The 26,879-nt window shown below is 33.0% G+C and overlaps 2 protein-coding genes across 3 annotated transcripts; one reads left to right on the plus strand and one right to left on the minus strand.

Moving 5' to 3' along the window:
• Window positions 1-4,025: 4,025 nt before the first annotated feature.
• LOC129888950 (pentatricopeptide repeat-containing protein At5g55740, chloroplastic) lies at window positions 4,026-10,203 on the minus strand. 2 transcript variants are annotated; one of them, XM_055964022.1, is made up of 3 exons: window positions 7,108-10,203; window positions 6,625-6,776; window positions 4,026-4,292 (listed from the first exon to the last, which is right to left on the minus strand). In XM_055964022.1, the coding sequence occupies exon 1, from the start codon at window positions 9,989-9,991 to the stop codon at window positions 7,457-7,459; it is 2,535 nt and encodes an 844-aa protein (XP_055819997.1). In that variant the 5' UTR covers window positions 9,992-10,203; the 3' UTR covers window positions 4,026-4,292; window positions 6,625-6,776; window positions 7,108-7,456. The 2 variants fall into 2 exon arrangements, with proteins under 2 accessions (XP_055819997.1, XP_055819996.1); XM_055964021.1 differs by lacking the exon at window positions 4,026-4,292 and adding an exon at window positions 4,857-4,981.
• On the plus strand, window positions 4,415-6,562 carry LOC129888951 (UDP-glucosyltransferase 29-like). The gene has a single exon (XM_055964024.1). It carries the CDS (start codon window positions 4,481-4,483, stop codon window positions 5,801-5,803), a length of 1,323 nt encoding a protein of 440 aa, XP_055819999.1. The 5' UTR covers window positions 4,415-4,480; the 3' UTR covers window positions 5,804-6,562.
• Window positions 10,204-26,879: the final 16,676 nt, after the last annotated feature.

Below are 26,879 nucleotides of genomic sequence, written 5' to 3' on the forward strand. Positions count from 1 at the left end.
CTTTTTGTATGTGTCAAAAGTCTTTCTTTCTTAAACTCTATGCACAATGAAATGTCGTTGAAGAAAATGAAAAGAATGGAGCTTTTTTCTTATTCTAGCTGAGCATCTTTATAGCAAAATTATTGGGCATAATACATAAATATATACTCAAACATGGCCTCAACTGATAAGTAAACAATCCAACTTTGACTATACACATTTAGACACCTTAATTCGTCTCAATTGTGTAATTGAACATTCCAACCTACAAAATGATCATTTTAACACCTTCAAATTTTATGGATCGGGTCGGGTATTCACGAGACACAGTGGGAACAAGTTAGAGTATTCAGGTGTCAATTGAGACTAAATTGAGATGTCCAAATGAGCATTATCAAAGTTGAAGACTTGAAGTGTTTAACTTGTCAATTCAAGTCAAATTTGAATGTCTATTCATGAAGAAAAACTTTGAAATTTGTATGAATGCATAAACAATGAAACACATGTAAACAAGACTAAAGAAATCAAATAAGCATTTATTTTGAATAATATATAATCTTCTTTTTTTAAAATCTTTTTTCTGGCCTGGAAAGTTTAATTAAAAGTAAATTTTTTTTATTCATTTTCCATCATAACTCTGGATATTGTCACCCTCCCTATCTAGAAATGTATTTTTGATGTGGAGAGATTGTTCGTAGAATGTGGAAAGATTCTATTAAATAATAGTTAGTTACTACTTTTGTTATTAATTATTTTTTACAGTTGATGAATCTTTGTAACTAATTGCAATTTGAGGAATTGTAGTAGCTAGTAATTATGTTACTAGTAGTATTTATTAAAATATCATATTATGATATTTGGATAATGTATTATCTAGTTTATAATTAAAATGACAATTTTGTGTCAAACTTATGAATATTTTTTATAGTTTTTAGAATTTATAGATATAAATCACGTTCATGTTTTTTTTTTAAAGGAAATATGTTTCTGAAAACTATGGTCAAACACATGTTAAAACTTCAATCCAACTCACAAAAAATATTTGAAAATCTATGACCAAATGTTAGCTTAATGTCCACTTTTAGTCAATGGACAACCTGATTAGCAAATCCCTCTTTGATGTAATTATATATTAACTAAACATAACATTACTTTTATGTGATTGTATTTGATTGGCTATGAAATTTATGAATAAGGGAAAAACTTTTAAAATTTATGGTATAAAATAAATCATAAATTTATGGTTATAAAAATCATATTATTAAGGATAATTCTTGGTTTTATCAGCTATGGAGTCTTCCTCTGGGTCTTCCCGTCTCTAGTACAGATCAAATCACAGGATTTCTGTATGTATGCTGAGTAGCTAAATAAAACATTTAAAGATTGATTATTTTTTTAAAAAATCATTCTTTTTTTAACTAATTAAAAAGAAAAAAATATCATCTATAAATTGAAACAAATAAATTATATTTAGCTCAATTACTAAAAAACCTATCATATATAAATTGAAAATAAATAAATAATATTTAGCTCAATTACTCAAAATAAGTCAAAAACAAAAAACATCAAATTAGTGTTTGTCCCGCTATTACAAGAAAACACAAATCTATTAAGACTTTTTATTTGGAAAAAAGTCAAAGAAAGAAGAGAAGGAAAAGTTCTCAGCCAAAGTACTCTCTTGGTTTCTTATTAATTGTCATATTTCATTTCACGAGAACCAACTTGACTATTTTTGGAGCTAAATTGAATTACGATAAAGCAATATTTTAAAATTATCATTTAAATATTCAAAAACTAGATGAAAAATACTATTATAAGTTGTAATTCTTCTCATATAAATATAGTGAAAACATACATATTAAAATAATAATCAAAATTTATATAGTTTGAGTCCCAAAAAATAAAACATAGCAAATATTTTGAAATGAAGGAAGTAATAAAGATGGTAAGAGAAAGAGGTGAACTAACTAGCTTAGTAACTTGATTGTTATTTACAGGGATGGATTTGTTGGGTTAATTATGATGCACGTGAATTTATGATCTCTTTGCAAAACTAGATATTTTATATATTTATTTTTTAGAATTAATATAATATTATTTACTGATACCCATGCTCTATGAAGGCTGGATGGTGCACTTAATTAATTGTTGAGTTATTTATCTAGATTTGGATCAACTCTCACTTAATATATTTTGCTTCCTTTTTTTAGTGGTGAACCCATATTCTAAAGAGTAAATACGTCAAAACCCTTCTGAACTTGACAGCAAAATTTACTTTAGAACTTTAACTACACGGACATTTAAATACCCTCTTAACAAGTTTGAAGTTAATTAAATACCACCATAAGAGTATAACACCACTCTCACCCACTAAACGCCACATCACTGCCATGTAAGCACCATATCATTGCCACATAAGCACCATGTCATGAATTTTTATTTATTTACTATTTTTTCTTACACACTTTTTAAAATTAATTACACTACTCAATTAATTAATTAAAAATACATTTCAAGAATAAAAATTTAATTAGTGGCCCTATCTTCTTAATTTTTTTCTTACCCCCCCCCCCTCCCACCCTTCTCTTTCTTCTTCCTTGTTCTTCACCATTTTAATTTTTAATAGATTTTTTTCTTCTTCATCCACCATTCAATAATTTTTTTTTAAAAAAATAACTAAAACTTTTCCCTCTTCTTTCCCTTTCCGTTTCCCTTTCCCTCCATTCTTTAAAACCTTTAAACTTTGCAAGTATTCCCAAATTCAAAATCCTAGAAAATCACTTTTACTTTTTACATAATATAGAGCAAAACCAACGCCAATAACATGATGTTGGTATTGAATTTTATATATTATTAAAGGGCTAGTGGAATGCAAAATAGTTGATAGAGGTGGGATAAAAATGAAGAAAAAAGTGTTTCAATGAAGAAGGAGGTGTATTGGGGAAGACAACAAAATAAAAAGTTTTTTTTTTTTAAAAAAAAAGACCCACAAATTTCAGTTACCTCTAATTAAGAAAATTGAAATATTGTTTAAAGAATTAATATATCAAGAAAAAAATATTTAAAGTGATAGTTATATATTAGCCAATTAAAAAGCCATGTGAATCATTTTAAATTCATTTTTTTTTATTTTTTTTATTTTCACGTGTTTTTAGAAAAGTGAGTACACTCATTTTGCCACGTCACTCCTTAGGGGATATTTAAATCACTTCAAAATTATTAAGAGGGGTATTTAAATGTCCGTGTAATTAAAATGTTAAAGTAAGTTTTCATGTCAAGTTCAACAAGATTTTGATGTATTTACTCTATTCTAAAAATTTTAAATTCGTCTCTAATTATTTAGGTTGATTGCTCAAACCATAAATAACCACAAATTAGTGTTTGTCCCATTAATTGTAAGCATGTCATCTGTCATTCAATGGATATAAATAGTGATGCTACATTTGCATATGTGTGGATCTAATACGCAATGTTTAATTTAGTATCATAATTATGTCTATAGCATGCCTCTCATGTGCATGGTTGAGCCTTTTTACAAGCTAATGGTTGAAAAATCTATTTTCAATATAGGAAGAAAATGAAACTCAAACCTAAGATGAATGTTGCTCTGATACCATATTTATGTTATAAGTAGAGAAACAAGATTCAACATAAGTGGATCTAGAGCAATGTTAGTGGTTCGATGGGCTTATTCTAGCGAGACAGAAAAAAGTCCAAAGTAGCTCCATATATGAGTTGAGTTGAGAATCAAAGCTCATCTCGCTAGAAAAAAGTTCAAACCAGCTTCATATATGAGTTGAGTTGAGAGGCAAAGCTCATCGCGCTAGAAAAAAAAGTCCAAACCAGCTCGATATATGAGTTGAATTCTGAGGCAAAGCTCCTAGGCTAAAGCGATAAAACATGAATAAAGAAAACGATTTTGCAAATGGTAACACTAATTTCAATCCAAAATCTTAATACAATCACAGTGAAGGACAAGTGCATTCTTTAATAGAAGTTATCTAAGAGCAGATAAAAGTCTTGGGTTAGAGTCTCACGGCCAACGATTATTATAAAGAATTTTCATATGTTTGATGAGGAATCAAGTTGCACGTTATCTATGAGGAGTGTTGAAACCATAATACGTAAATAAAAATGTGCTCTCTATAAAATAAAATAAAAAAGAAAAGAAGCTTTTAGATGAGATTGGAGCATTGAAATCTATCATAATTTGAAGAAAGAGTATTTCACTTGGCAACCACAAACTAGGACTTGTAACAGACTTGTGCTCCCTTGACTTGCCTTGACAACGCTTGGTGAGTTCTGCATATTCCCTACGTAATCAATTGCGTAATAGGCGTCATTAGCTTTATGTATTATTAGTATCTTGTTTGGTACTACTACTATATATATTCACCATGACATTTAGCAACCCACAACCAAGATCAATGAATACTAACAACAGTTTTATCATCATATATATATATATATCTGCTACAGCCATAAGAGACAAGAGTTGTTAATGGAGGCCAAGAAAAACACCATTAGTGTACTCATGTTACCATGGCTAGCCCATGGTCACATAAATCCATTTCTAGAGCTAGCCAAAAAGCTTGCAAATACAAACTTCCACATTTACATGTGTTCCACTCCTGCAAGTCTAAGCTCAATCAAGAAAAGAGTTACAGAGGAGTATTCTCAGTCAATAGATTTAGTTGAGTTTCATCTTCCGTCATTGCCAAATCTTCTTCCTCATTACCACACTACCAATGGCCTTCCACCCCATCTCATGAAAACTCTCCAAAAAACTTTTGAAATGAGCACTCCAAACTTTTCTAAGATATTACAAACTCTACATCCAGACTTGGTTCTTTATGACTTCAATCTGCCATGGGCTGCGGACTGCGCCTCCTCTGTGAACATTCCTGCTGTGCAGTTCCTCACTTTTAGCGCAGCCGTGATTGCTTTGGGCATCCACATGTATGATAAGCCAGGAGAAATGTTCCCATTTCCTGAAATTTACCTGCGCGAATACGAAATACTTTCACTGAAGAATACTCTGCCTGATGGGAAGTTCCCATTCGATGAGGGTCTTAGGCGATCACAGGACATTCTTCTGATGAAAACTTGCAGAGATTTTGAAGGGAAATATATGGATTATCTTTCAAGTTTAGTCTCCAAGAAAATAGTCCCAGTTGGTACACTAGTTCAAGAATCCACCAACAAAGATGACCATGAGGAGATTATGCAATGGCTTGACAAGAAACATAAAGGTTCAACTGTGTTTGTGTCATTTGGGAGTGAGTATTTTCTATCAAAGGAAGAAATCCATGAAGTAGCTCAAGGACTAGAGCTTAGCAAAGTGAACTTCATTTGGGTCATCAGGTTTCCACAAGGTGAAAGAATTAACATTCGAGATGCATTACCAGAAGGGTTTCTTGAACGGATAGGAGAAAGAGGAATAATTATGGAAGGATGGGCTCCTCAAGCAACTATTCTTCAACACACAAGCATTGGAGGGTTCGTAAGCCACTGTGGATGGAGTTCTTTCATGGAAAGTATGAAATATGGCATGCCCATAATTGCCATGCCTATGCAGGCTGACCAACCAATGAATGCTAAGCTTGTGGAATATATTGGGATGGGAATAGAGGCAGTGAGAGACGAGAACGGGAAACTACAAAGTGAAGAGATTGCAATGGTGATAAGGAAGGTGGTACTGGAGAAAGGTGGGGAAGCGGTGAGGAAGAAAGCTAAGGAACTGAGTGAGAATATGAATGCAAAAGGGGATGAAGAGATAGATGGTGTGGTGGAAGAGCTGGTGGCAATTTGTAACAACAAATGATCAGCAATAAAATTTATGAGTTATGACCATTACTCCATAAATGTAATGTAACTGGTTGTATTTACAGATCATTTATCCTATTTTCTGTGTTATCATGGTTTTATCCAAAATGCCTCATACTATTAAGAGTATACCTATACTTTACAAGACCTTCCCGATCTTTTCAACTACCAGTGTAGGACTTCATTAGCACACCCAACAATCTCCCATTGAACCAAGTTCCATGTGGCCCATTACAACAATCCACAGTTCTCCTTGAACTAAGTTCACATGGGCCATTACCATGATTGATGGGTCAATTTTTAAGATTAACTATCTGCTACCCACATGACTAACCATTTATGGTCACCAAAGCCCAGAACTAGCTTCTACTTGTGTGTGTGTGTGTCTCAAAGCTACCGTTGGCGTCGTAAAGTTAATAAATCGAGCCCCACGGCGTCACTCCATCTCCATAATCATATCGTCAAATCATTGGTTCTGATACTAGTTATTGGACTAAACTAGCTCAAAGATATTCTTAACGTGGTGTGGTATTGTCTGCTTCAGGCCAAGCCCACAGGGTTTTCTCGGAAAGTTTCACACTAGTAAGAGTATATCTACACCTTATATGTAGCTTCCCAATCTTTTCAACTACCAATATAGGAATTTGTTCACACATTCAACAACCAGTTTTATATAAACCCTTTTACTTCCAAGATGGATAAACAACTTGCTCCAGATCAGTAAGAATAAAGATTGAACAGCTATTATTGCATTTAGTTTCCCTCGAAATGACAAAATAGCAAAACTTGCAAATTTAACACATGGAAAGGATCAATTACCTTATGGATTGATGCATAAAGGAGCTGTCACCAACTTTATCTATGATAACACCTACTTCTTCTTGCATCCTAGAAAAGTTTATCTCAGCGTGTTTCTCCATTTTCTTGCAAACAATGGATAGATGCTAATGCCTTTCCCTCCAAGGAAGTCTCTGCATCAATAGAAAAATGAAAACTCAAGATATTGATCTGTACACAGAAGGCATTCGTGGATCAACACATTGAGCACTATTAAAGGTGAATTGCTAGTCATAAGAAAATGTGATGAATTCTAATCAGTTTAGATAAATTACTAGAAAAGGATGCCAAAATTTGTTCATTTACGGAAGCTCCAATAGTTTTAAAATTTTCAATTTGGTTTTTAGTACCACAACCTAGAAGAACAGAAATACTTCCGTTAGACAACTCATGTAAGAACCATCTCTGTAATCTATCCAATCCATACATCAGTCTTTGTTGTGAATAAAATGATGCAAGTATTACATTGGCTTGTTGGAAATGCCCACTGCTTGTATCAAGAGGATAGACTTCACTTGGCCATATCCAAGGTGTGGTTAACACACAAGAAATCATTTTTCTCACAAAGCATAATGTTGTCTCATCTAAGGCTCTGATCCATCAGGAAATTTATATGAACTGGTGCAGCATCAAAGACGAATACAGATATATATTTTCACAAGTGATGACATGATTGGCATTCACTTGTGTTGGGGATTTTCTGGTCTTCAAGTCATTTTTAACCTCTCAAAATTGCCATCTTGATAGTATCTGATTAACATAGCACAGTTTGGAAAAATGACAAATGTTCCCAAGGAATCATAACTTGATATTCTCAGTTGTTGAAACTGAATCTAGTTAGCTGCATTTCCCTATCCAGCAAAGCCAATATTGTACTTATTTCCTCTGTGTGTGGATGCCATTTGTCTCCTGAAACAAACATATGAAATTCTGTTCCAACCTGAATCCAACTGCATCCAGGTCTCTTCCTAAGACCCCTTTTCTTCATCAAATCCCTCAGTCTTGAGACTTCATCCCATCTTCCAGTTGTTGCATATGCATTTGAAAGTGACACATAGTGTCCTGAATTATCCGGTTCCATCTTAATTAAACAATTACCTATATGTTCCTCGAGTTCTGTCTCTCTGAGTTCTCTACAAGCCACAAGCAGTGATTCAAAAACATTTGCATCAGGTTTGAAAGGCATACTCTGAATGAGCTGCATAGCTTCATCGAGATCACCACACCTAGAGAGAAGAGTGATCATACAACCATAATGTTCCACCCTTGGCTTCATATGATACACAGAGAGCATGTCATAAAAAACGTCTAAGCCTTCTTTTACCAGTCCAGCATGACAACAAGAGGATAGCACACTGGTGAAGGTTATGCTGTCTGGTTCCACACCTTCCTTGCAAAGACGTTTGAACAATGCAAGTGCTTTTATAGCACAGCCATGTAAAGCATAACCAGATATCATAGCATTATACAAGGCCAACTCCTTTTCTGGAATCAAATCAAAAATGCATTTTGCACAATTTAGACTTCCACATTTAGTATACATATCAACTAATGAAGTTGCCACTGGAAGAGATAATGGAATCTTTTGTCTTAAAATGTACCCATGAATGGCTCTTCCGTCGTGCAGTGATGCCATATTTGTAGAAGCTGAGAGGGCGGCAACAATACTTGCACTATTTGGTCGATATCCTGCTTGAAGCAGTTGTTTAAAATATGTAAGTGCCTCACTGTTGTGACCATTTTGAGATAGACCACTGATAAGAGTAGTATAAGAAACCGTGTTAGGGTCTAAACCAAGAGTTTTCATTTGTGTAAACATGTCAATGGCCTCATTTATCTGTCCGTTTCTTAAGAATCCAAGAATTACAGAATTCCAAGATATGGTATTTTGCTGTAAACCATAAAGCTGCATCTGGTAAAATAATCTTAATGACTCACCACTCAAACCCACTTCTGCATAAGCAGCCAATAATGTATTCCACAAGACTAGATCTTTCTCCATTGTGTAGTCAAAAACCCGTCTTGCATCTGGGATTTTCTCACATTTGGAGTACATATTTATAATACCACTTGCTACAACTATGTCATTCTCAAAATTGTTTCTGATACAAAAACAATGCCCTTCTCTGCCAAGTTTCAAATCCCTTAATTCTGCTGAGGCAGATAATATTGTTGATAGTGTCACGGAATCAAACCTAAAACCTTTTAATCTCATCAAACGAGACAAGCCGAGAGCCTTGTCAATCTTACCAGATTGTACATAACAAGAAATTAACAAGTTCCATGTTACTACATCTTTCTCAATCAGCCTATCAAATATTAGGTCAGCATCATTAACCAAACCAACTTTAGCATAAAAGTTTATAAGTGAGCTCCCCAATATGTTATCCAAATCTAATCCACTCAAAATAGATATAGCATGACCTTGTTTACCTTCTTGTAGAGCACATAAATTGGCTGAAGCTGAAAGAAAACTTGACAGAGTTACACGAGTTGGCTCAATTTCTTCAGTTCTCATATCATAGAAGACTCCAATAGCTTCCTCATTGAATCCATTTTGCATATAACTCACGATTAGCGAGTTCCACGCAACTACATTTCTTTCAGACATATAATCAAACATCTTTCGTGCATCATCCAAAACCCCACATTTCCCATACATGTCAATAAGACTACTAGCTACAAATACACAATCTTCATAACTTAGTTTCAAGACATGCCCATGTACACATTTCCCCAATTCAACTAAATTTAAAGCACCACAAGCTTTCAATACATTTGGGAGAACAAAATTGTCACCAAGAATCCCATTTTCTAGCATTTCAATGTATTTCAACAAAGCTTCTTTAGACAAATTCATCCTGCAATGTAGTCCAATAATTGCAGCCCAAGAAAACACATTCTGTTTTCTCAGTCTACAAAACAAATGATTGGAAACATCAAAAACATCACATTTTGCATAAAAAATCACAAGCTTTGTCTCAATGTACTCATTCTTGGCAAAGAAATCACCCCTTTTTAGAATCTTGGCATGAATTTGCTGGCCCAACTTCAGGTTTCTCTCATAGACACAGACTTGGAGGAGTTCACCATAGAACTCAGGTCCAACATACAACTTCCCGTACTCCATTTCTTTGAGAAAGTCCACAGCTTCTTGAAGTTTACCTTCTTTGCATAGAGACCCAAGGAGTTTGAAGTAGTAAGATTTATGGAGAATTTTTTCGTTTGTGCCATCTTCTTGGTATGTTATGAAATGGGTCTGTGGGAATTTCTGAAATGATTTGGGTTTACAGGTCCCAGGGCCAGGGATGTGAGGGTTGAAGGTTGGGTTTATGGGCAGTGAAGCCATGCTGAATTTTATAGCTTCAAGAAGAGTAATGTACAAGTACAAGATGGATATGGTGTGATCATCATTTTGGCTATACAAACAAGCTTGGGGTGTTTGGTCATTTTACTACTTACAAAAAGAGCACAAATTTAATTTCTATTCTTTTCCCCCACTTTTATCCCTTTTTTTATAAAATAAAGGGAGGAATGGGTGAGGGGATTACAAAGTCGGGAAAGTTCAGCTAGTCAATCAACCTAGTTACTAAGATTCATCTCCTCTTTACACTTATACTCTAAGAACATTTGTATTTGTATGTTTAGCATGAGAACTTATTATTTCCTTCGTACCATATTAATCGTCAAGGTTATTAAAATTATTTATCTCAAAAGTTCAGTGTGGCGATAAAAAGACTTATTTTTAATGCTTTGTTGTGTCGGTCAGCAACGGGATGCTACTTACGAGCTGGTCAGGGACAAGTTTTGGTTACTATTTCAATGTTGTTTCAAGGAGGTTTACTACTCAGTGAACCAACCATGATCACTAAACTCACAAAAACAACATCATATGTAAATTTAAATCATGTATCTATATGAGAATGCATGGGTACTCTATTTACAAGAAGAAATGATTGAAATAGAGTGAAGAATGGAAAGGCGGGTTGGAAGGCACTGACTCAAAGGCTCCTCTAGCACCTTTTGAATGGGGTCCGACCGGGGAGTTAGGTTAGATTGTTTGGGGTTTTTTCTTCTATCGAAGATAATCAACATATCAGTTATTCTTTTCTTCATTTGTGATTATCAATCTGAGAATCACATCACTTATTTTTATCTTTGTTCGAATAGACATGCTTCAGAATTAGATTGGGAATCTTATGTCAATCAATATCGTACGTTCTCCCCGCCGGGAAAGGACTTCACTCCCAAGACCTAAGCTAGCAAGAATAATAGGTTTAGATTAGGACGTCAACCCTCACTAGAAGTCAACTTTTTGACTCTAGTAGACTTTCTTTCTATAACCTTAATCCGCACTGCATTCACTAGTGAATTTTCCTCTACGGAGCGGGTGTGGAAAGTTGTTCACCGTTAAATTATGCAGAATCGCAAATACCTGATAAATTAGCATTTTCAAGTAGATATCACATCATACCTTCTTTTCATTCTCCTTTTTCATAGCTCCCAAACAATTATAGTTACATGTCGTTTTATAAAATTGAGATGAAATTAATTATTTTAGAGAAATTTTCACAAACACAGTAGTATACCACTTAACTACCTTATGCATCGACACTTTCAATTATTACATATTTTTACAGAGCTAAAAGCAAGATACAATGTATTTGACTCGCATAGAGGATGTATATGAGATACAACCTCACTCAAAATGCTTAAATCTTCCCTACTCACTCGTCTCTTTCTCTCTCTCTTCTCTCATCTCTCGTCTCTCCCCTCCTATGTATCTACGTTTCACAATTTTAATTTTAAGTACTATATATGTATTTGATACATAGGTATATTTGTGTGTCTGTATTTTATATTCTGTTCAAACTAAAGTGTATCTTTGTCTTAGCATACATGTATACATATATCAGAATTGATTATTGAAACATATGTACGTCTGTGTTTTGATTGATGATTGATATTGTTGGGTTTTAGTGAAGTGTGGATGGAAAAGAATGGGAAAGAATGTGAAAGAAGAATTGGAAAATAAGAAAATGTGGGGGTAGACCAAATGAAGGAAAAATGAAAAGTCATGTCTCTCTCATTGGTAGAAGAAAGGAAATGTTTTGTCCTTATATAAAAAAACACTTTATTTAACTCATAAAGGGTTAAGTAGAGGGTACCCATTCAACCCATTGTAGTCCCTCTCTCGGTTCGGCTTCGGTAAATGATTTGATTGATAATTTTTTAGATAAAATGTATTTATTAATCTCACTAATTAATTTTTATTACCGAATTAACTAATAAACAAAATTTTAAATTCACGGATTTGGAAGGGACCTGTTCCTTCCGAACAGATGTTTCCCTTTGCAGATTCGGAAAGGACATGTTCCTTCCGAACAGATACTTTCCTTATGAAAAGAAACTCCGCACCATTGTTGGCTATAAATAGAGAGGTCTTCTCTCAGTTTTCTACATCGAAGTCTCTCCCTCTTCTGCATATATTTTCTTACAAATAAATTTGCTTCTTTGTGTGATTACGTTGCTACTTTCTAAGTTCGCTGAAATTGAAGAAGTTTAATGTACCGCTACTTCTTTAATGTTCTATCTATTTTATTCTGGGAGAAAATAATCCATAACATTAGGTAGTGTGAGAAGATTAAATTCCTTAAGGACACACACTAAATTTTGTGGACTCAGATACTGTTTTTTTTCTTTTATCTTAATTGTTTTTTATTTACTAACTTTAATACAAGAGTTAGCAGATACATTCGTGTATCCGTGTATCTATGTGAAAAAGATACAGTTTGTTAGTGTGATCATTTTAACATTTTAGTAAATTGCAATTTTAGCAATTGTCCATTGATGACATTTAATGTCATCTTTATTATTCTTTCTTTAGTGTATAAAAATGTCTTTCATTATCATCTTTATTTAGTGCAAGACTAAATCATTCCATTATGTATTTTAAATCTAATTATCACTAATAAGTGGTGCACTAAATCATATTATTATGTATTTTTAATCTAATTATCACTAATAAGTGGTGCACTAAATCATAATGGTGCACTAAATCATAATGGTACACTAAATGATGATAATGATGGCATTCTATTATTTTTTCATCTTTGTATGATTTTCTCTCCTATAAATAGAGAGGTCTTCTTTGTTTTGAAAAGTAAGATAAGAGAAGAAAAAATTGAGAGAGTTAAGTTTATATAAAAAAGAGAGTTCTTATTAGTTGAAGGGAGGTGTTCTTTGTGTAGAGCTTTAAACTCAACTCTTGTCCAGAGTTTGTTGAGTTACATTTTTGTGATAAGGTTGTTGTATCCTGGAGGGGACAAGTCAAGAGGACTACTGCTGGACCAGTGAAACAATTTACTGCAGTGGGCTTGAATCTCCTTAAAGAGAGCGAGATATCCGCGCCTCAGCCAAGAAGTGAAGTTAATTTCTTCATTTTATTTTTCAATTGTAATTTGTAATCTTATAATTTCACCAACAATTTTAAGGAGAATAAGGAGGAGTAGTTTCATGAATTATTCCCAATGATCTAACAAAAGAATTAAACTCATTTGACTCATATTCACGGCCTCTATCACTTCTAATTCTTTTTATTTTCTTTCCAAACTGATTTTCAACCTCATGGAGAAAAAATTTAAAATTTTCAAAAGCATCACTTTTATTTTTCTTTAAGTAAACATATGTAAACTTAGAAAAATCATCAATGAAAGTGATAAAATATCTATTTCCTCCACGAGTTAAAATTCCTCTAAGTTCACAAATATCAGTGTGAACTAATTCTAATAAATCAGTTTTTCTTTCAACTTTAAAATGAGGCCTTTTAGTGATTTTTGCTTTACTACAAGCTTCACACTTTTCAAAATTCTTTTTAATCACTGGGATTAATCCTAAATTACTCATGATTCCAATATAACGATCATTAATATGACACAAACGAGCATGCCAAAAATTAGTAGAAGAAAGCATGTAAACAGAAGTAGAGATTTTATTCATTTCAACATTCAGTTTAAACATCCCATCACAAGCATACCCCTTTCCCACAAAAATACCTTTTTTCACAATTATATATTGATCAGATTCAATAATCTGTTTAAAGCCTGCTTTATTAAGAAGAAAACTAGACATCAAGTTTTTTTTCTCATGGAAGGAGTATAAAGTACATCTTTCAAAGTTAATATCCTTCCAGAGGTAAAACACAATTCGACATCTCCCGTTCCAAGCACTTGAGTAGTATGAGAATCACCGAGCATGATGGTTTTGGGCTCTCCAAAAGGAGTATATTTTTTAAACCAATCTTTGTCATAACAAACATGACGGTTTGCACCAGAATCAGCCCACCATCCATCAACATTCTCAACCATGTTTATGTCTGTAATCATTGCCACAAAAGGCTCTTCGGTAACGTTTGCCTGAGGTATAGGACCACGTTTTCGGTATCTGCAAAATCGAGCAATATGCCCACTCTTGCCACAGACAAAGCACGGTCCTTTATCATAAACTTGTTGATTTTGTGCTTGGCTATTTTCACCATTATTTTTCTTGGGAAGTCTACCATTATTTTTCTTGAACTTTTTCTTCTTAGGCTTCAAAGAGGTATTTTTGTTAGATTCAGGAGTAGCATATTTTGAAGTAACTAAATTTACCTTCGTTGTGATGTTGCTCTCTTTATTTTGTAAAAGTGCATCTTGGCCCCTTGCCTCCTCTTCCATGCGGATTTTCATGATCAAAGTCTCAAGAGAGGTCTCCTTTTGTTTGTGGCGCATAGTTTTTTGAAACTCCTTCCATGAAGGTGGAAGTTTGTCTATTATGCCACAAACAATAAGGTTGTCTCCAATTTTGACTTCCTCAGACCTGAGCTCTCCAACGATCATTATAAAATCTTGAGCTTGGTCTATCACTGATTTGTCATTCACCATTTGGAAACGGAAAAATCGACTAGCAGCATATTTTTTCGCTCCAGCTTCTTCGGTATCATATTTACTCTACAATGCTTTCCATATTTTGTTTGCACTAGAGTAAGTTCTATCATAATAATCATAAAAATTATCAGATAGACAATTAAGAATATAATACCGACACTTGTAGGAATCATTATTGTACTTTTCCACTTTCTCTTGATGAGAAATTAGTTCATCGTTATCCATGGAGAGGATGTCAACTTTATTAGGATTTTTTTGAGTTAACACATATGAAACATTGAGAAGACTTAAGTAGAAAAGTACTTTACCCTTCCATCTCTTGAAATGATTACTGTCAACAATGTAATTTTTACCCTCAACAATGTAATTTTTACAAAAAAATAAAAATAATAATAATAATAATAATAAATAATAATAATAATACAATAATAATAAAATATATATATAAAATTAAATAATAATAATAATAATAATAATAAAACGAAATATACATATATGGTATCTCTTAGTAATATTTAAATTTGACTTATAAAAAGAAAATTATTATTTACCATAATTAATTATTTCGTAAATTAATAATTAGTTACAATGAGGTTAATCATTTTACTTTTGTTAAAATTAAGAAAATCGTAAATTAATTCGTCTAATTTGATAACCAATTTCACTAATTAATTTTACGTTTTCATTATTTCTCCTAAATAACAAATAATTAATATTGAATTAACAATTTTTTTATTTTTATTCTTCCATTAATACTACAACACGCAAATAATATATATGTCATCTCCTCGTCAAAAAAATAAAATAAATAAATCAATAAATAAATAATAATAATAATAAATAAAGAAATTAAAAAATATATATATTATTTATTCATCCGAAAATAAAAATAATAAAAAATAAAATAATAATATTCTGCACACCTTTTTGTCCCTCTTTTAAAATAATAATAAATAAATAAATAATTAAATAATTTAATCTTCCGTAAAATAAAAAATAAATAAAAAATAATAATAATTAATAATAATAAAAAATAATTTACTACCCACACTTTGTCCCCTCCCCGTTTCCCTATACTAATAAAAAACTAACGCGTGCCCCCGCCCATACCCCTTTGTCTCTAAACTATATATATATTTATATTCATCTGAAATAAATAAAATAAACAAATAATTTTGCCTATCCAAATATATCTATATCTATATATATATTTATATTCATCCGAAATAAATAAAATAAACAAATAATTTTGCCTATCCAAATATATATATATATATATATTATATTCATCCAATTTTTACCCTCAATAATGTAATTTTTTCAAAAAATATACAAATAAAAAAATAAAAATAAAATAAAAATAAATAAATAATAATAAAAACAATATATATATATATATTATTATTATTTTTAAATAATTTCGGTATATATATATATATTAAATAATTTTTGAATATAATATATTTTTATCATTTATTCGAATATTGTCTCAAAAAGATTTTTATCTTTTTTTAAATAAATATTTTTTTTTCCAATTAGTTTGACTTAGTTAACAAACTCATATTTCAAGTTAATTTGTTTAAAATTTAAGCTAAATATTTTACTTGTCAAAAGCAAGAGCTTGTTAATTAATTGACATTTACCCATTTTATTTTAATTCTAGCCTTCTTCAAATAAATTGAAATAATTAGATTTTATAAAAAACTTGAAATATTTTTAGTTATTTTAAAATCATCTTTATTTGTTTTAAGCTAATGTATATAGTTTGTATAATTATTACCATTTAAGAATATTCAAAATTGATCTAAAAGGGGGATTTTTATTTTGTAAATTATTCCATAAATTAGTAGCTTTTATTTTTGAATTAATCAGTTTATAATTAAGTTAACTATTTTATCTTATTTTTGTTAGAATCAATTTTTGTAGTCATTTCTTATAACCATTTTTTAATATATCTAACCACCCCTTAGATTATTATATTACCTATCCATACTACTAAATACATCCTCCCATACCCCTTTTGAGAATATATATATACATACTAATCTCATTTCCTTTTTCAGAAAACTTCCTACACGCGTGGCCCCTCACCCTATATAATAATAATAATAAAATATATAATATATTAACATGCCATCCTTTTTGTATCCTCCATATATATATATATATATTAAAATGCCATCATTCCTTGTCCCCTCCCTTTCCAAAATAACCGTGCCCCTTTTTCCCCATACCCTATATATATAATAAAATATATATATTCATCCTAATAAAAAAAAAAGCAAATAAATAATAATAAATAAATATATAAATAAATCCCTGCCCATACCTTATTAAAATAAAAAGTATAATAATAAAAAATATATAAATCCCATACCCTTTTTTTTTTCCAGAAAACATATTTTTAATTAACTAACCACGCGTGCCCCCTCCCCATACCCTATATTAATACTATATATATATATTTCTTTCAGCTATTTTATATTTCTATTCATCCCGCATTATTTTAATATTTTGCCCATTCCGCATTATTTTAATATTTTGTCACATTCCGCATTATTTTAATATTTTGCCACATTCCGCATTATTTTATTATTTTTCCGCCGTTCCGTATTATTTTAATAAACCGCCCATTCCGCATTATTTAAATATTCCACCCATTTCGTATTAATTATTATTTTTCCGCCGTTCCGCATTATTTTATATTTTCGCCCACTCCACATTATTTTAATCATCCGTTATTATTTTTATTTTTTATTTAATTTCTATCTCCCTATAAATAGAGGGATTAGACAGAACAAGGGGGGCGGACACGAACACGGACAGAATAGGGAAGAATTTTTGAATTTTCTCTCAATTTGAACTCGATTTTACTTGAAAAACAAGGGTATATTCGTGACCAAAGCATTTCCGTTCACTGCCCAGCAACAAGTAATATTTATTCCGTTCTTCTTTTATTTCTCATTGTTATTATCATAAAAGGTTATCCTAAATTATTATCTTGCTAATTTCGTCATTATTTTCTTGTTTTGCATGAACACCCCTGGAGCAAAAATGGAGTCTTGATCTGAGACTCGATATAATCATCCTACCCTCACATGGAGTCGATATCCTAGATCTTTTAAAAATAGCAAACGAATAAGATCGCCATATTCAGTGTCAATCCGGGCTGTTTATATTTTTAGCATTTATCATTATTGTTATTATTATTCTTATTATCAGTGTCTGTTTATTTGATGTCGTTATTATTGTTATTTTAATTATTATTGCTATTATTATTATTAGTATATTTTATTTTCTGTTATTACTATTATTATTATTATTTTCGCTGTCAATATTATTAATAGAAGTAGTAGTATGTTTATTTTTCCGTTAGTATTACTATTATTATTATTATTATTATTATTACTATTTTCGTTATTCATATTAATATTATTATTTTTATTATTAATATTATTAAGAGAAGCAGTAGAATGTTTATTTTTCTGTTAGTATTACTATTATTATTATTAATATTATTATTATTATTGTTATTATTATTTTCGTTATTATTATTAGTAGTAGTACTATATATTTTTATTATTACCGTTTTTATTATTATTATTAGTAGTAGTAGTAGTATCTTATTTACTGTTAGCATTATTATTATTATTATTATTATTAGTTTATTAATATTTTCGTAATTATTATTATCATTATTATTAGTACATTTTGTTTACTGCTATTATTATTAATGTTACCATTATTATTATTATGTTATTATATGTATTATTATTTTCGTTATTAATATTATTAGTAGTACTATTATTATTATTATTATCATTTTCGTTATTATTATTATTATTATTTGCATTATTATTATTATCATTTTCGTCATTATTATTAATAGCTATTTTTTTTACTATTATTATTACTTCGTTAATATTACTATCATCATTTCATTACTATTATTATTATTATTATTTTCGTCATTATTATTATTAATAGTAGCAATGTTTTTTTATTCACTATTATTACTATCATTGTTAGTATTTTTGTTATTATTATTGTTATTACTATTATCATTACTAGTATAGTTATCATTATTAATATCATCATCATTATCATTATTATTATTATCATTATTTATTGTTATTATCATTATTATTATTATCATTATTATATTTATCGATATTTTATTTATGATTATTATTATTATTATTATTATTATTATTATTATTATACTATTATTGTTATTATTTTATTATTATTATATGTTATTGTTATTTGTTATTAACGTTATTATTTATTATTCTTATTGTTATTATTCTTATTATTATTATTGCTATTGTTATTATTATCTATTTATTATTATTCGTATTATTGCTATTATATTTATCGTTATCATATTATTATTATTATTATTATTATTATTATTGCAATTATTATTATTGTTGTTGTTATCACTATTTATCATTATTATTATTATTATTATTATTATTTACTTATTATTATTATTATTATTATCATTATTATACTAGTATAGTTTATTTACTATTATTATTACTACTATTATTGTTGTTGTTGTTGTTGTTATGAGTTGTAGTTATATTTTATTTTACTGTTAGTATTATTATTATTATTATTATTATTATTGTCATTAGTATTAGTAGTATTTCTATCTACTATTATTATTTTCTTCATCATTATTATTATTATTAGTAGTACTAATAGTAGTAGTAGTATTTTCATTTACTGTTATTATTATTATTATCGTTACTATTATTATTCGTAGTATTTTATTTTACTATTATTATTATTAATATTATTATCGTTATCTTTATTAGTATTATTAGTATTAAATTCGTTATCATTATTATCCTTAGTATTTTTTAGTGTTACTATCATTATTATTATTATTATCATTATTATTATTATTATTATTTACTGCCGTTATTAATATTATTATTTCTATTATTATTATTATTATTGTTATTATTATTATTTATCATATTATTATTATTATTATTGTCGTTGTGTTCTCACTAATGCAATAGCTAACATTATATGGATATTTAGATTTGTGAAACTTTAATTAAAATGGTTCATCATAATAAAAGAAATCAATATTTTTTTTAAGGCTTAGTTATTAAAATACATATATATCGCATTTAAACACTCACTTAGTTACTAAGCTTTGTTTTCAAAACTTTTGAGCAACCTTTTTATAATTTTAATCATTTAACCTAAGTTTGGCCGGTAATCGTTTTTAACGAATCTTGAAGGATGCCTAACCCCTTCCCTTTAGGATAACTAGAACCCTTATCTAGAATCTCATAAGCTAAGTAGACCACTAATCGGAGATCATTTTTTTAGCATTGAATAAGTTAATTATTTAGGTATCCTAATTTACCTTAGAAATAATTAGGTGGCGACTCCTTAGAATTAAATAATTTAGGAATCATCAATATGTTGTACACCGTTTGACCTCGAGTTAAAATGGGGTATAACAATTACCATTAAACCGAAATGGTTTGTTTAGATCTCCCATCTTGATATCCGCGGATTTTTCAATTGTAGCCATAATCAATCTCCTTAAAATTGTTGGTGAAATTATAAGATTACAATTGAAAAATAAAATGAAGAAATTAACTTTTTTCGTAAGACCCATTTGCAACCAATTGTTTTACAACCTGATGGTAAATCAACTAACTTCCAAGTTTTATTAGAAATTAGTGATTCCATTTCATCATTTACAGCCTCTTTCCAAAAAATAGAATCATGCGAAGATAAAGCTTCTTGTAAAGTGAAAGGGTCATCTCCAACATTAAAAACATAAAAATCAGGCTCAAAATCTTTTTCTACTCTAGCTCTTTACTTCTTCTTAACTCAAAATCATCAATTTCTTTATTTTTTAAAATAAAAGAAGAAGTACTAGGTAGTGATAAAATATTTTGTTCAATTCTTTGACCCCCACTATTTTTAGAATCAAAAGGAAATTTATTTTCATGAAAAATAGCATCACCTGATTCTATTACAATATTATCACTAACACCTTTTGAGTTGTGGAAAGGTCACAAGCCAAATTTGGGATATCTAAGAATTTGGGGTTGTCTAGCCTTTGTGAGGCTAATTGTCACGACCCAAAAACTAAGGTCATGATGGCACACATCTCAAAACTCAATCTGATGTGTAACCCTAAAAATAAAACTCATACAAGACTCCCAAATGAGAAAGTGATGCCACGATTTAAATAAAAAGAAAAAAACAATGAAGAAATTATCCCAAAACCTAGTGTCATAAGTATAAAGAGCATCTAATACAAGGTTCGAATCTAAAGATACAACATAAGTCTCTGAATGATACAAAAGACTGAAAAATAAAGATAGACTAGTGACGATCCGAATTCTGGGACCTCACCACTAATCTGAGAATACACAATCTGCTAGAATATTAACTGCCACGTGGGGTACCCCGACTAGTATCTGCATCAAAAAGGGACACAGAAATAGGGGTGAGTACAATTCACATGTACTTAGTAGGTTTTAGCTGACTGAGTATAAGGAATTAATCAAACCTATGAAATAAACTAAGGAACGCATCCACCTACATACAGAAAAGTCTCACTTCGGCATCGGTGCCGCCAGTTTATATATATATTGACGCGAGTAAAGTAAACCCATAATAACATCTCATAATCACAATTAACCAGATAATTCAAGCAGCACAAATATCAATGCAATGCAATGCAATATAATGATGCAATGATGTGGTGGTACGGTGGAATCAAGACTGTTGCACAGACAGTCGTATACACCTGCTGAGCTGTGCTACCAAGCAGGGCCCATGGGGGTCTTGCAGACCATATACCTCAATCACAATATCTCATTATCCTTGCCACCTCCTCGTGGTCAAGGGATCACAATGCATCCACTACCCTGCCGGAAAACCGCCTCGGTCAGAGACTCAAGATACAAAGGTTGAGATCACAATGCATCCACTACCCTGCCGGAAAACTGTCTCGGTCAGGGACTCAAGATACAAAGGTTTAAAAGTGTTTCATTTTCTTTCTTAAAAAGAATTTCCATATTTCTCAACTTCTCATGTTTCATGATATGATGAATGAGGATGAATGCATCAAAACACATATGACATGGAAGTAATATTCAACTCACATGTGGTATAAGGTTCAAAGTTCTCAAAACTTAACCTACACATGTTATTCACCCTCAATAAATAGTAACGGGAAGGAAACACTTTCTTTTAAATATTCACCCCTTTCTCAACAATATTTCAATGCTCAAGTATGCTAAAAAAAAACCAACTCAATCTCTCAGGCGGCATCACAAGTCAAATAATATACTCAAGCCTCTCTCTTAGGCAAATCACAAATCACATGCTCTCAAAGCAAATAAGATAACAAATAAGTCCCCCACACGGGCTATGTAATACGAATAAACCCCCACACGGCAATACATTAATAAATAAGCCCTCACACGGTCATCACAATATATATAACATTCTCAACTCATACTACAACCCCATCCCAAAGTCTATAACATATGAATGACTAATTACCCCATCTCAATCTCAAAGAAAGATAGCCAAACCTACCTCAATTGTCGAAACCGCACTCGAATACCTCCACCGGACAAGCAACTCTCGAATTCAGCACTCAGAATGACAATCCACTATCAACAATGAAACATACACGTCACAAGGAGTCCAATGACACCCATATTGATAGGTTTCGAAATCGAGGGTAAAATGGTCCAAAATTTAATTATTTTCGAAAAGGGTCAAATCTGAAAATTTATTGAACAATCCCATTCTATTGGTAATAAGGAACTCATGGTTGAAAAACCCATAAAAATAGAGCTCAAAACGAGTTGGAAATCACAATTTTCCTTAAATTCGGATTAGGGAAGAAACAAAGATTTTTGGGGTTTGAAACTAAAATTTAAGAGTTAAAATCGTCAAAAACTTAATGAAAAGGAAGGTTTTAGGTCAAAAATCACTTACCCAACACTTTGCCTCGAAAATCTCTTCTCAAATCACCTCAAGGAGTTCAAGAACTCAAACAAATGATGAAAAATATTGAAATGGGAAGAAAGGGGCATTTTCTGCCCAAAAAGTTACTGTTCACGCGTGTTACTGTTCACGCATGTTACTGTTCACGCGTGTTTTGTACAAATTTTCGAAAATCACCCTCAAGGTCATTACAATATCCACCACTAAAAAGGATGTTCGTCCTCGAACATAAGATAAAATAAAGTACCTGGGGTCTCAAAAAGCTAAGGGTACCGAGCCTGCATATCAGACTCTAAGTCCCAAGTCGCCTCCTCAGCAGGCCGATGCTGCCACTGCACCTTGACCGAAGCGACCTCCTTGGTCCTGAGTCTACGAAGCCGCCTATCTAGAATAATTGTCGGCTCCTCCTCATAAGTCAAATCCGGACTCAACTCTACCGCATCATAAGAAATCACATGAGACTCATCCGATATGTACTTGCGAAGCATGGAAACATGAAACACCGGATGGACAGCTGACAATTTAGGGGGTAAGGCCAACTTATACGCCACTCCACCTACTCTCCTCAGGATTTCAAATGGGCCAACAAACCTTGGGCTAAGCTTGCCCTTCTTTCCGAACCTCATCACACCCTTCATGGGCGATATTTTAAGCCACACGCAATCACCCACCATGAACTCTAAGGGACGAACCCTCCTATCAGCATAACTCTTCTGACGACTCTGAGCTGTCAATAGTCGACCATGAATCAAACGTACCCGCTCCACAGCATCCCTAAGTAAGTCAGTATCCAATGCATCAACCACAATAGAATCAAACCATCCAATGGGTGATCGACACCTACGACCATACAATGCCTCAAATGGTGCCATTTGAATGCTGGAGTGATAACTGTTATTATAGGCAAACTCTGCTAAGGGCAAGTGTTGGTTCCATCGGGCACCAAAATCAATCACACAGGCCCTAAGCATATCCTCCAACACCTGAATAGTCCGCTCGGACTGACCATCGGTTTGGGGATGAAATGCTGAACTCATCTCTAGCCGCGTACCCAAACCACGCTGTAATGCCTTCCAAAAGTGAGAGGTGAACACTGAACCCTGATCCGATACAATAGAGATAGGCACCCCATGCAGCCTAACAATCTCACGAAGATAGATCCTAGCTAACTGATCCGCATTGTAGCTAGTCTTCACCAGAAGGAAATGGGCTGATTTGGTCAATCGATCCACAATCACCCAGACAGAGTCATACTTACCCAATGCCATGGGTAATCCAGACACGAAGTCCATAGTGATACACTCCCATTTCCACTCAGGAATGGGCATCCTTTGCATAGGGACACCCGGTTTCTGATGCTCATACTTCACTTGTTGGCAATTTAAACACTTAGCCACAAAATCAATAATGTCTCTCTTCATGCCACACCACCAATAGTGTTGTTTCAAGTCATGAAACATCTTTGCCACTCCCGGGTGAATCGAATACATGGAACAATGAGCTTCCTCCAATATCATACGTACCCATTCACTAACCTTGGGCACACAAATGCGACCATTAATCCTCAAAACTCCTTCCGAATCAAGAGAGGCTGATTTTGCTTCACCACTTAACACTTTGTCTCGAATGGCCCTCAACTTTTCATCTTCAAACTAGTGTGTACGTATCTGGTCCATCAAAGTAGACCTAGCCTCCACAAAGGCCAAAATACCATGATGTGTAGAAATATCAAGTCGGACCAACTGTCTAGCCAATGACTGAACCTCCAATGCCAAAGGCCTCTCCACAGCCTTAAGAAAGGCCAAACTACCCATGCTAGATGCTTTGCGACTCAGGGCATCCGCTACCACATTAGCTTTTCCCGGATGATAAAGTATGGTAATGTCATAGTCTTTCAATAAATCTAACCACCTACGCTGCCGCATGTTCAGATTCGGCTGAGAAAAGATATACTTAAGGCTACGGTGGTCAGTATAGACCTCGCATTGCACTCCATAGAGATAATGCCTCTACAACTTCAGAACAAACACCACCGCTGCTAACTCTAAGTCGTGGGTAGGATAGTTCTTCTCATGTACCTTCAACTGTCGAGAATCATAAGTTATAACTCTACCTTTTGGCATCAATACACCACCCAAGCCGACTCCTGAAGCATCACAAAACACAATAAATACCACACCCTCCTCGGGTAAGGCTAGAATAGGTGCTGAAGTCAATAATTCCTTGAGTTTTTGAAAGCTCACCTCACACTCCTCAGTCCACTGAAATGCCATGGTCTTTTGAGTTAGCCTAGTCAATGGGGCTACAATAGAAGAGAATCCTTGAACAAATCGACGATAGTAGCCTGCCAACCTAATAAAACTCTGAATCTCGGTAACCGAAGTAGGCCTAACCCAATCACGAACCGCTGCAACTTTGGCTGGATCAACCATAATACCATCCTTGGTCACTATATGACCCAAGAATGTCACGGACTCAAGCCAAAACTCACATTTGGAGAATTTTGCATACAACTTCTCCTCTCTCAATCTCTGAAGGACTGTCCTCAGGTGCCTAACATGATCCGCCTCATTCTTGGAATAAACCAAGATGTCATCAATAAATACGATCACAAACGAGTCCAAATAAGGTCGAAATACCCGGTTTATCAACTCCATAAAAGCAGCCGGGGCATTAGTCAACCCGAAGGACATAACCACAAACTCATAATGCCCATAACGAGTCCTAAATGCAGTCTTTGGGATATCAGATTCCCGAACTCTCAACTGATGGTAACCCGACCTCAAATCAATCTTTGAGAACACCGATGCACCTTGAAGCTGGTCAAATAAATCATCAATGCGAGGAAGAGAATACTTGTTCTTGATAGTGACTTTGTTCAACTGTCGATAGTCAATACACATCCTCATAGTACCATCTTTCTTCTTCACAAATAAAATCGGTGCACTCCACGGTGATACACTAGGTCTAATAAACCCTTTCTTCAATAAATCTTCCAATTGTTCTTTCAACTCTTTCAATTCTGCCGGAGCCATCCGATAAGGAGAAATAGAGATGGGTTTAGTGTCATGCTCCAAATCAATCACAAAATTGATATCACGGTCAGGAGGAACTCCCGGCAAGTCTGTAGGAAATACATCCATAAACTCTCTCACCACCCTCGTAGTCTCTATATGAGATGACTCCGTGGTGAGATCACGTACATGATCCAAATAAGACAAACAACCCTTATCCATCAAGCGACGAGCACGAATATAAGATATCACCCCCTTAGGATATGAACTCGGATTACCTTTCCATACCACGCTAGGTAAACCGGGATAAGCTAAGGTCACGGTCTTTGCATAACAATCTAATATAGCATGATAAGGAGATAACCAGTCCATACCCAGTATCACATCAAAATCAAGCATGTCTAATAAAATCAAGTCTGCACGGGTCTCTCTACCCGAAAATATCACCAAACATCCCTTGTATACCCGATCCACTACTAAAGATTCACCTATTGGGGTAGAAATAGCAATAGGCACAATAAGGGACTCACTCACATAATCAATACCCACATCAAAATAAGTCGACACATAAGAATAGGTAGACCCTGGGTCAAATAATACTGAAGCAGAACGATGGCAAACTGGAACAATACCTGTAATAACTGCATCAGAGGCTTCTGCCTCATATCTACCCGGTATAGCATAGCATAACTGACGGTCACCCTTAGCCTGTGAACCCCCACGAGCACCACCTCATGCTCCACCCTTAGCACCACGGGTGCCACCTCTAGTATTCTGCGAAGAACCTCGAACAGCTGGAGCATCTGTAGAACGAACAACTGGTGCCCCGGGCCGTCTAGTAGAAGGAGCATGTTTGGGGCAATCTTGGGCCTTATGCCCAAACTTATCACACACATAACAACCTCGAGGACCTGAACTCCGTGGGGAATAACTAGAAGTGTCAAAACGATCTCCGGAGCTCAAAGAACCCTGAATAGCTGCCTGGACTGGTCTGCCCTGATAACCATGGGTTCCTGAACCCGAATATTCTCTACCCTTGGAGGAATGATCGCTCAATTGACCCTGCCGACGGAACCTCTTGGCCCCGCCCTTTCTAGCACATCGGATACTCTCTATCATCCTGACATGATCAATAATACTCTGAAACGTACCCCAGACAATACAAGAGAGGCTGTAGCCTCTTGGAGATAACCGGCGAATCCCTTCACTAGTTTGCGAATCCGCTCGAACTCGGTGGGAATACTCGACATAGCATAATGAGATAACTCATGGAAGCGAGTCTCGTACT

This window comes from Solanum dulcamara, chromosome 5 (assembly GCF_947179165.1).
Source record: "Solanum dulcamara chromosome 5, daSolDulc1.2, whole genome shotgun sequence".
Lineage (NCBI taxonomy): Eukaryota > Viridiplantae > Streptophyta > Magnoliopsida > Solanales > Solanaceae > Solanum > Solanum dulcamara.